At 36.7% G+C, this 12,148-nt stretch overlaps 1 protein-coding gene across 5 annotated transcripts in view; it reads left to right on the top strand.

Annotated features, from left to right (window-relative positions):
• Window positions 1–12,148, top strand: part of SLK (STE20 like kinase) — a 71,527-nt gene that overhangs the window by 36,133 nt on the left and 23,246 nt on the right. For all 5 annotated transcript variants that reach the window (XM_050957980.1, XM_050957975.1, XM_050957976.1 and 2 more), the window contains exons 4-9: window positions 593–742; window positions 3,075–3,147; window positions 3,373–3,567; window positions 4,710–4,791; window positions 5,838–5,966; window positions 8,359–9,807. In XM_050957980.1, coding sequence (XP_050813937.1) covers window positions 593–742; window positions 3,075–3,147; window positions 3,373–3,567; window positions 4,710–4,791; window positions 5,838–5,966; window positions 8,359–9,807 — 2,078 coding nt within the window. The remainder of the gene's footprint in view (window positions 1–592; window positions 743–3,074; window positions 3,148–3,372; window positions 3,568–4,709; window positions 4,792–5,837; window positions 5,967–8,358; window positions 9,808–12,148) is intronic.

Below are 12,148 nucleotides of genomic sequence, written 5' to 3'. Positions count from 1 at the left end.
TGTGCAGGACTATACTGAACAATACTCATTGTGATGATTTAAAAATATTTATTATGTGAGCTTAAAGTAGATTATTATATAGTCGTTATATTTCTCAGAAATCTAAATTATTTTAAAATTAATAATTTAAATTATGCGTTAATTTATGCATGTGAGCAACTTTAATCGCATGAGTAGATTATTTATGTGATTAGTTGTCCATGTATTTAAGTCTTTACAGATTCTGGTTCTTTTTTCCATCTTACTCTAATTACGTTTTAAATAATACTTTATATTTCATTGACTTGAGAGTTGTTTTAATGACATTTCCATATATTAAACAGAAAATTCAAACTAACTTTATAAATAGTTCACAAAGGAGATGTTTCCAGATCCCAGGTGTGAAATCCTGGCTTCATTGTAGTCAATGGGAATTTTGCCATTGACTTCAGTGGGCCAGAATTTTTCGCCTAATGTTTACTTCTAAAACTAATGGTCAGATGGACAGTTTTTGCTATGATTTATAATAATCAGTCTGGAAATTCATGTAAAAATAAAAACAATTGCAAAAAAAGGGATTTTTTAAATATTTGTGTATCTCTTTCTCTTTCAGAACTTGAGAGGCCATTAACAGAGCCACAGATCAAAGTAGTATGCAAGCAGACTTTGGAGGCACTGAACTACTTGCATGAAAATAAGATCATTCACAGAGATCTAAAAGCTGGCAATATTCTTTTTACATTAGATGGAGACATTAAACTGGGTAAGGCTCTTGCATGGAAATATACAAGATTTAAAAAAAAAACCACATCATCTTATGAACTTCTTTGTTTAAATTGTTGTTTGGCACTGTTAAGTATTTGTGTACTTAGATATACATCATAGAAGAATTATAGTCGATAATAATTGAATTTCTTTAAATGTCTCCCACTAATATTCTAGATATAGAAAAAATGTGATATGATCACTGTTGTTATTATTGGTGTTCCCTTTTCCCTACAGCCTTCTATACCCGTGATCATTCCCTCTTCCTTAACTTCAGTGGGAGCTGGAACACACAATTGCCACGAGCTTTGTAGTTTTTATTCCTAGCATTCTATCTGAAGTAATCACCACCACCCAAAATTTTGTCTCCTGAGAACGGGGATGGTATAGAGAGGAAATCTCCATGAGGATTCCTTCATGAAAGCTCCACATTGTCCCATTGAGGGATGGAATTTAGTCCCTCCATCTGGGAAATGGCCCACCTCTAAATCTGGTAGATCCTCAGGGATGCATAATTGTCCAGATGTATCTTCATGGAGGTCCTCTGCTTTTACACTGACTTTGGGGCTCCAAGTAGCATTCCGTCACTACTAGCTTAACTGTGAAGTCAATTAAAAAATTCAGAATTGCTAAGTGCTTTGGTGATTCGGTTCCTCAGTTTTTCATCTGCAAAGTAGGGATGATAATCCTCCCTTCCTATTTGTCTTGTCTGCTAAACTTGTAAGCTTCAAGGCAGGGGCTGTCTCTTCCTGTGTGTATATATACACAGCACCTGGCACAATGGGAACCCGATCTTGATTGTGGCCTCCCACTGTTTCCTTGTATTCCTCTGTCTGTATCCACCTTTTGTCTCTTGTCTTCTACTTAAATTGTAAGCTTCTTAGGGTAAGTAACATTTTTTTGTTTTGTGTTTATGCAGCCCCTAACACAATGGGGTCCTAGTCTGTGACTAGGATTCATAGACACTACATTAGTACAAATAAATAAATAATATGATATAATATAAAAATAATACTATAATAAAATAATAATTAATACTAAAGCCTGAGGCTGTATTATCTTTTCTAACAAATTTCCACGGGGTCAGAGCTAGGGTGACGTGTATTCTTCTGTCTTTGCCCATTTCTCTTGTCCCACGAGATCTCTGTCTCTTCTCAGCATGGATGTGAAGTTGGGTTATAGTGCTGTAGAGGTAGCTGAGACCATACTTTGCAGAGAAATCTGAGTGGGGAAGTCCCCTTCATGCATGGATTCAGTGGATGTAAAATGGCCCTATAAAATTGAGACTGGTCAAAGATTTAATTTACTTTATCTTTGAAAAGGAAACAGGGTCTGTATGAAAGAATGTGTAATTTCTTTCTTGCTGCTTGTACTATTTGCTTTTTCGCTTCTGATGTTCTTGAATTTAAGTGCAATGCCTCCTGTTTTTTTAATAAATAATATGGAATTTCATGTATGACAATAATTTTATGAGAAACAATCAAGTTTTAATGTCTAATTTATAGTATCTACAGTCCTTTACTATTTCTGTTTTTATACTGGAATAGCTGTAAAGAGTTAGGCTTATCAAGCATTGAGCCTATCATGTCATTTCATACAGATTGAAGCAGACAGCATGTGGGTATTTTGTCTCTTTGGTCTAATCAGTACACTTTAATTAAGAAGAGATAGAACATCTGCTATAGTAGGACACAAAAAAGGATCTCTTCAAAATAAATATACTTATTTTGTAAATGAGAAATGTCATGCTTTATATGCTATTTGATAAAATTTATTATAGGAAATGCCAGATTTCCAATTTACATTTTACAATCAAAAGTGTACCTACATGCCTTTACTATTAGCCTTTTTCAAAGATTTCATACTGGGGGAACATGAAAAAGAAAATAAAACCTAGTTTAGGATTTCTGAATTAGTGTAAAAATCAGTGATGTTAATGTTCAAGTTTAGTATGATGATTTCATAGGTAAAATAAATAATTTCCTAATGGAAAATATTTTATTCCTTTTCTTCTAACAGCAAATATTTCTCCTACCTGCCATTATTTCTGTCCCTCACATCCTAAAGGCATTAGCCTTTAAAGTGCTTTATTTTTAGCAGAGGAAGGCATTATACTTTTTTATTAGAGCAGTTAGTGAGCTACAAAGCATTACTGATTAATAATACCAACATTTTAAAATATTTTGAACTCTCACTTTGGAGTTTTAATATTCACATATGTATACTTTTTGGTCTGAAACGTAGCTCAAAATTTCATATGCCAATTGTGGAATGTAAAAAAGAAAAATTTTCACCTCTAAATTAATAATATTTTTACTGTTTGCTTCAAGCGGATTTTGGCGTATCTGCTAAAAACACAAGGACAATACAGAGAAGAGATTCTTTCATTGGTACACCTTACTGGTAAGTGTGCAGTTTTGTTAACTTTTTAGCATGAACTAATATTTTAATATCACAGTTGATTACATAGCCTTGCAAAAGAATAATGTAAAATATGTAAAAGTGTGCCATTTACTTTAAAATATTTAAATTTCATTAATATTTTAATTAAGGCAACAATTTAGAATGTTTTTGACTACAGATGATAATGCTTCATTCTCTAATTCTGTACACTGTTCTCTTTTGCAGGATGGCTCCTGAAGTGGTAATGTGTGAGACATCTAAAGACAGGCCTTATGATTATAAGGCTGATGTGTGGTCACTGGGCATCACTTTAATAGAAATGGCTCAAGTAGAACCACCTCATCACGAGTTAAATCCTATGCGCGTGCTGCTGAAAATAGCAAAATCTGACCCACCTACATTGGCACAGCCTTCAAAATGGTAAGTCTTTTAATGCTAACTTGTTTTTGTTAAGAGTTTTGGAGATTGACCCTGAGTCTGCGGTGATGTAAACACATTTAACTTCAGGTCCTTGGGTAGTCCTATTAAATTGTATGGAACTACTCACATGCATTAAGTACTTATATGTGGCCTTGGAGGATTGGGACCCATGACTTTACTTTTTGTTGTTGCAGTGTCTAGAAACTTTCATATTAAAAAGGCTACAGTATTTTAGTATTTTGATATTGTTGGAAAACAGAGCTTGTTCTTTTTAAACATAAGATTCAGATTCAACATCAAATGTGTACATAAAGATTTTTAACTACCCTTTTAAAAAAATGTGATATAGCGAAAAAGCATGGAGAGGATGATCTGTTTAAAAAAAAGTAAAAATGGGAAAAAGAGAAATGTTGAAGAGTCCTCTTGAGGATTTCATACAGACAATATATGTGGTTTGAAAAGCATATGCCATTTCCCACTCAGTCATGACAACAGGTTGTTTTCAAATGGTTAGTGCAAAGTATTACTAGGTGAATTTGCAGTTAGGAAGCATTTTAAATCAAGAACTATAAAATAAAACCTTTCTTTAAAATGGAACTTGATTAGAAAAAATGCTGCTCAGGGACTAAAAAAGAACAACAGAAAGGTTGAGTTTACACTTCACAAGGGAAAATAATGGATAAACGGGTGTTGAATGAAGCCATATCACTTTACACAAAACAATGTGACAGATAAAGCAGTGGTTTTTAATGTAGTCTAGATTATAAAACTTTATTAAGAGATGTTACAAGGTAAGCAATGTGCTACTTTCACTTTTAAACATTTATTAGATTGGCTATCGGAAGATCAATATGCAGCACCTCATGGGCTTTCTGACTGTAAAACTCATCGGGTTAAATTCATATCCCTGGTATATAACTCCATTGATTTCATTCGAGTTATGCCAGTGATTGTAACCAGTTAAGGGGAAACTGTTTGGGTCTTGTTTTTTTCCATTCTCTTGCCTCTCCTGCCTTATTTTGAGTGGGATGGGGAGCAACTGTAATGCAGTCATAAGTGGGAAATTGAAAAGAATGTGTCAATATGCAGTTTGTGTATGAGGAAAGGTAAAGTGGCAATCGCTTATTTGTTTTCTTTTGCAGGTCTTCAGACTTCAAAGATTTTCTAAGGAAATGTTTGGAAAAGAATGTAGATGCCAGATGGAATACTGCTCAACTTCTGCAGGTGGGAAGAGTTAACTGCCAACAGGGTTATAGTACTTGGGTTTAATACATCTATTTAGAATCAGGACACTGCTACTCTGAAGTTCTGAATAATTCAAAATTAGGTATACTTAATCTGTATTTAACATTATGGGGCAGATCCTCAGCTAGTATAAATCAGTGGAGAGACACCAGCTTACACCAGGTGGAAATCTGGCCTACTATTTGTAAATTTTTATATGAAAATAATAATTTTGTGCACCTATTTATGTTAATTCAGTGCTTCCCCTAAAGTATAAAGTAGTTGTGTTTATATAAGCAGTTGATTGCTGACAGATGTTTTAAAAGCTTTACTCCTCCTCCATCTGCTATAATGCTGTCACTGCAAAAGAGCTAACAGGAGTAGATCTGACTAGATAAATTTGATTCTGTTTAACGTCAGTGCATGTTTACTTGTATCCAAAATACATTTGACATATGTTGAAAGGCTTTAAGAAGCAGGACCAAACACAGAGAGAATAGTTTATGCAGAAAGGATATGAAGACAGGTAGTTATTTTTCCTTTAAGAAAAACACAGAAGAAATTGATTATCTCACAAATCTTTGGTCCAAAGGCAACATTGTATTTTTCTAGATTAAGTACTTTTAGATAATAAATAGAAAATGTATTAGGTGGAAGTTCAGGCAAGGAATAAAAAAAATGAAGACCGTTTCCAAGAAAAGCAACCTTTTAAAAACTCTTTCTACTTTGTTCTTTGGGTTAAGGTTAGTATAACTTCTTAAAAAATTATCTGATGAGCTATCTGTATTTTTGATGAGTTTATTAAACAAATCTCCACATAAATATTTAGATATTGATGTTTTAGATTTTAAAACTTCTAATTTAAAAATCTTCATTAATAAAAAAGGGTATTGGGTAAGTATTACAGTTTAATCCCTTTAATATATGGGTATAATAGAGAACAAGATTCAACCCTAAAAAAATTGCTACTTTTATTCCATTGTTATAAAAAATGAAATGACTGTTTATTGTTTATTTTAAAAGCCTTTTTTTTTTTTTTACACAAGCATCCATTTGTTACTGTCACTTCTAATAAACCAGTCAGAGAGTTGATTGCAGAGGCAAAGGCTGAAGTAACAGAAGAAGTTGAAGATGGTAAAGATGAAGATGAAGAGGAGGAAACAGAAAATTCTCTGGTCAGTTAAAGTATTAATTTATAGATATATATGGGTGCTTATTTTAATTACATTTTGTCTATGAAGAACTTATTTTCTGGCACACTAATTGTTTTTGTAACATTTTTAGTTTGTACTAAGAATGAATTTTTTTTCCCCAAGTATAGTATGCCTTGAGTGCAAAATACAGAAGTCAGAATTTATAAAAGTCAGATGATCTTAAGCTTCAAGACAGAATAATAAAGAATATCGTGTGCATGTATGGTTGTTATGTGTGTACATGTGGATATGTAAGGCTAGAAAGCTGTTAAAACCAGAGGTGGACAAACTGTGGCTCATGAGCTGAAGCCCCAAGCCCTGTTGGGTGCCTCCCATGGGGCTGAAGCCCCAAGCCACTTGGGTACGCTCCAGCTCTCGAACTTCTGAAGATGGCCATATGCAGCTCAGAGGGTCAGTAGGTTTGGCCACCTCTGGTTTAAACAGTCAAAAGAGTTTTTGTAAAATAATACACAAATATTTAAATTCAGGCAAATATGTTAATGTGTAAGTGAAGTGTGTATTTGGTATAGTAACTAACTCTTGTATGGGTGAAGGTATGAAATTTATGTTATATATTGTTTCCTGTGCATTTATAACTCCATTATTTAAAAAAAAAGAACAAAAATCTCTCTACAGGACAAACTCTCTAGTGGAGTCAGTTTGTGAGAAATTTAGATTTATAAGGATACTTCTGCCAGTCAAATTCAGCCCTTAAAGGGAAATGAAACCATAGCTCTAGTATGATAATATGCTAATATATTGTGGATAAAATAGGTTAATTTACATTATTTATATATATCCTATTGAAAAACACATTTGACTTCCAATATACTGAGATTCTAAAATACTTTCATATTTAGAATTATTTTAGATGCATTTTAGCACAAAGAGTGTGTTACTACAAGCTTTCTTAGGCAAAAAACTCACATTGAGGTTTGCCTTAGTAGAAAGAGCAGGATCAGGCCAATATTTGATACAGTAGCTAGGCATAATTTACATAACATTTTAAATTATATACTATAATCTCCTAATGGCAATATGTAACAGTTTCATTCACAGATTATGGGGTTCTAGTAGTAAATATAGACAAAGATGTATCATTATCGCTCTGAAGAGTGAAAGAATAATTATGATTTGAGATATATTTGTCTGTATCTGTCTTTAGAGAAATATAATATTAATTCACAGTCTAGCAACAACAATTGCTAGAGTTATGTTCACATAATCATTTTGATTTTAACTTCTTGTTACCATCCATTCATATCTGCTAAAAACTTTTACCTTTCTAACTGAAATTTCTCACACTTGGTCTCTGCCTGAAGGCGAACTTTTGAAGTTTGTGTAAAAATTGTTCAGCCATTTTTGTGTGAGAAGAGGTTAAAAAATACATTTTTCCAATTTTTATATCTATATACTGATATTATAATATAATATACCTATATATTTAAAAAACAAAGAAAATGTTACAACCTTCTTAAACATTTGCAAGTTAAAATTTGGCATGGAAATAACCCTCCTGGAGGCATAATGCCATTGTTGAAAAGAAACTGTTTTTTTTCACATGTAAGTGGAGCAAAGTTGGCTACAAAGCAAAAAACCTAATTAGATGTATTGCTGCTAATTAGTTGGGACCTATGGGATGAGATCCTCATCCCCATTCCAGCCTTATTATGCTAAGTAAAAGGGCCATGAAAGCCCCACTTCTGGCTATGGATGGATTTCCCTGGTACAAGCACTGTGAAAACAGCCATGAGACTGCTTTCTGAGTATCCCCTCACAAGCCCTGGCAAAGGGAACGTACTAGGGGCATCTTGGGGCAGTACTCAGATTTGTGGGCAATGCCATGGTCCATAGGGCAGCCTGGAGAAGCTGCGGTAATTTAGACACACCCACAGGTGTGTTTAATTTATGCTCAGGTCCTCTCCAGTCCCTTGAGTAGCCCACGATCAGGGGGGCAAAAAGATGGCGTAAGGCCAAGATTTTTTGTTGTGCCTCTTAGGTGTGCACACAGAATCTCACCTCTGTGGCCAGAAGAACCATATAGGGTGTAAAGTGGTGGAGGAAGGGCTTATGAGGACTTTACAAGGTGTGTGGGTGCTGAGGCAAAGGATGTCCAGCGTCCCTCAGGGACTGAGAGTGGGCTCCTGTGAAACTGTAAACTGGTCAGAAGGACTTTTCTACAGATGTAATAGTTCTGTGGTTATGTCTTGTCAAATAGTTTGAGATTATGGAGTTTATTTTTCCTGGAAACCAAGTACATACGTGTAGTGTATTTTCATATAGATATCGTTCTGTGCAAGAAATTTTTGTATAATTGTTTTCTACATAAATTAGAAAATAGTAATTTTTTTTCTTTTTTTAAATACATTTTTAGCAATTACCAACAAACAAGCGTGCCTCCTCTGACCTTAGTATTGCCAGCTCTGAAGAAGACAAACTTTCACAGAATGCTGCGATTCTGGAATCTGTTTCTGAGAAAACAGAAAATAATGCTGCCGAGGAGAAGAACATCAGTGTATTTCCAGATGATAAAACAACTGCTAATGAACCCAAGACAATTAAAGATGTGTCTGATACCACTCCTGGAGATGTTGTAAAGGTGCAGAATGGGTCAGTATTAATTGAGGAAGATGAGCCAGAAAAAAGATCAGGAGTTGAAAAGAGTACTGGAAAAGCAGAAGTAGTAAATGAAGACACTGGATCACAGACAGAAAGAAAAGAAGTTGATACAATGACAACATTAGAAACAAACAATAAACACAGTCTGAAAACAGAGGAAAGACGTGCCATAGAAAATGAAGAGACAGATGAAAATAAACTGAAAATAGCACCTGAAATTGAAAATGCCAGTATTCAAACTACAGAAGTGATATCTAAAGAAACTGGGGAGAAAGAGGAGAAAGAAAGCGGAACAGATAGGCAGGAAAATAAGAATGAAGGTACAACGATAGAAAAAATTACAGAGCAAAAGGATGATGGTAAATCTGAAGAAGTTCAGAAAGATGAAATGACAGGCAGCACTAATGAAACTCTGGTTAAAGGTGCAGAGAAAATGGCTGACACTGAGCAGGAGCCAATAAAAAATGGAGCTGACAATGCTCAAGAGACAGGCAGCACTAGTGAAAGACAGATCAGTAATGGAGATAAAATACCCGGGACAGTCCAGAAGCTAATGGAAAATAGAACTGAGCATGTTCACGAGACAAGCAGCTCTGAAGAAACTCAGATTAAAAGTGGAGATAAAGTGACTGACACAAATCAGAAATTAGTTGAAAGTGAAAATGAAGATGTTCATAAGACAAGCAGCGTAGAGGAAACTGAGGTCAAGGATTCAGGAAAAGTGGGTGATATAGACCAGAAGCCAAAACAGAGCAAAACAGAGAATATTCATGAGACAAATAACACTGAAGAAATTCAGACTGAAAGTGTGGATAAAGTGGTTGAGCCTGACCAAAATTCAGAAACCAATGAACCTGAGGATACCCAGGAGAACAACATTCAGATAAATGTAGAGCATTCAGAAGTTCCGTGCGATGCACCACTTAAGAACAAGCTTCAAGATCCTGCAGTTGAACAACTTAATGATTCTGAACTCACTCTAATACCCATTATTAGTGTTAGCACAGAAGAAAATGAGGAAAAAGTTAAAATGGGTAATCAAGCCAGTGCTGAAACATTACAGCAGCTAGAACCTGAGACACTAAAGGAAAATGATACAGATTCAGGCACTGGTTCCACAGCTGATAATAATAGCATTGATTTGAACTTGTCCATCTCTAGCTTCCTCACTAAAAACAAGGACACTGGATCAATATCTTTACAAGTAAGTGTAGACATTTAGTTATAATGTTTTATGTCCTGACTATTTAGACCAGTGTTTTTCAAAGTTCAGGTCACGACCCAATACTGGGTTGCAGCATGTAAGGCACTGGGTCGCTCTGGTCAGCACCGCCAACTGGGACATTAAAAGTCCCGTCGGCGGTGCTGCTCAGCTAGGGCAGGCTAGTGCCTATCTGTTCCGACATTCACTGCACCCCGGAAGTGGCCAGCAGCAGATCTGGGTCAAAGGCAGGGGGGCCACAGGACTCTGTGTGCTGTCCCACCCTGAGCCCCAGCTCTACGCTCCCATTGGCTAGTTCCCAGCCAATGAGAGCTTGGAGGCGGTGTCTGCGGGTGAGAGCCACATAGAGCTGGACCTGCTGCTGGGCACTTCAGGTGCACTGTGGTCTGCGGTGCCAGGACAGGTGGGAAGGCTGCCTCTGCACCCTGGCTGCACCGCTGATCGGGAGCCACCACAGGTAAGTCTGCAACCTAACCCCATGCCCCAATCTCCTTCCCCAGTCCTGAGCCTCCCTTCCTCCACCCCACATCCTTCATCCCCAGCCCCAACCCAGAGTCTGCACCACTAGCCCAGAGCCCTGACCCCCTCCTGCAGCCCTGCCCCAGCCCAGAGCTCCCTCCCACACCCTGAATCTCTCATTTCCAGCCCCACCCCGCAGCCCTCACCCCCACATTCCAACCCTATGCCCCAGCCCTGAGCGCCTCCCACACCCCAAACCCCTCATCCCCAGCTCCTTTGGATCACTGGCATCAACAATTTTCTTCAGCTGGGTCCCCAGAAAAAAAAGTTTGAAAACCATTGATTTAGACTGCAAGATTGTCAGGATAGCAATTGTATCTTAAGGCTTTTCTACAACAAAAGGTGCTTTACCTAAACTGGTATGAATGCAGTTATGCCAGTATAACTGCTTATATCAATATATCTCATTCCTATTCAGCAAGAGGAACATAAGGCACATTTATACCAGTATAACAGTATCCATGGTATTGGTTTAAAAAAAAAAATCACACCCAGTACAAAAACTGTGTGTAGGCCAAATCTTAACATATTTTTACAGTGCCTAGTATGATGAGGACCCAACTTCAGCTGGGACCTCTGTGCTACTGAAATAAAATTAATATCAAAACCAATAAAATAAAATAAAAACCAGTAGTTCTAAGAGGTGAGAACTACTCCCTTTTATCTCAATAAAGTCATAATTTTGGTACTTTGTAGTAAAGTGTAATAAAATAATAATAAAAGGCTATGAATTTGTTAGTCACGTGATACTTGAAGTCATGAGGTACTGCTGAATTGAAAGGAGAATTTAATACATTGATTAAATGAGAAAGTTAATGAAGCACTATCAAGGCATGGAATCTGGCAGTAATGTTTGACATTTGATCACCTCACTGATTCACATTAGAAGCAGGTCTGTTGTTGAACACAGCTTGAAAAATTTACCGAACACTTAATGGCCAGAGAACTAAGCCTAAGGACAAAAGGCTGGTGGGAATTGCCACCAAAGTCTAGAGAGGCATTGTCCATGGGGAATCTCACTCCTCTCCCGCGGTGCTACTGTCCATAACTGAAGGGGAGGGTATTGGGATTCCCACCAGAGGTGTTGTCCATGGATACTGCTCTTGAATTCCTTCTTTCATATCCACTACTGGCTTGCAAGTGTCTGACAAATATGAAACCCTGGTTAAGGGATGAGAACAATTTTCTCTCTTTTTCTTCTCCATTCAGGAGCCTCTCCTACTTTACCCCAAAGTCTTGTAAGGAAGGGGTCTGCTATATTGCCCCTCCCCTGACCAACAGTTTGGGTCCCCTTTTCCCATTACCTGCCTCTGTTTTTGCTGATAAGTTTCTCAGGCAGAAGTGGTAGGGTGAAATTAGCAAATCTTTATTCAGTTTCAGTTAGGCTGACCAGGTGTCCCAATTTAGTAGGGACAGTCCTTATTTTTGGGTCTTTTTCTTATAGAGACTCCTATTACACTCCACCCCCTGTCCCAATTTTTCACATTTGCTGTCTGGTCATCCTAGTTTCAGTGCCACTTTTCAGAATCCTGGGGACATCTGTGAAAATGTCTAGTCTTGATGAATTCAAGGGAAAGCAATGGGGAACAACAAAGGCAATAGAACTGTTTTCAGACTCAGGAAGATAACACTGCATCGGTTCATGTTGGAAGATTTAAAAAATTGTCTAGATAAATGGCAACTTAATTTATAGGAAATAATAATAGCTTAATTTCCCCCTTTGCTGACTAAGAAAAGTTTAACTTCTTGGCACCAGTAAGAGGACTTTTCAGGCTCTTGTAACTTGAGGACAATTTATTTTTGC

The sequence above is a fragment of the Gopherus flavomarginatus genome, chromosome 6 (assembly GCF_025201925.1).
Source record: "Gopherus flavomarginatus isolate rGopFla2 chromosome 6, rGopFla2.mat.asm, whole genome shotgun sequence".
NCBI lineage: Eukaryota > Metazoa > Chordata > Testudines > Testudinidae > Gopherus > Gopherus flavomarginatus.
The sequence above is the reverse complement of the archived record's forward strand: the minus strand, read 5'-3'. Positions and strand labels throughout refer to the sequence as shown.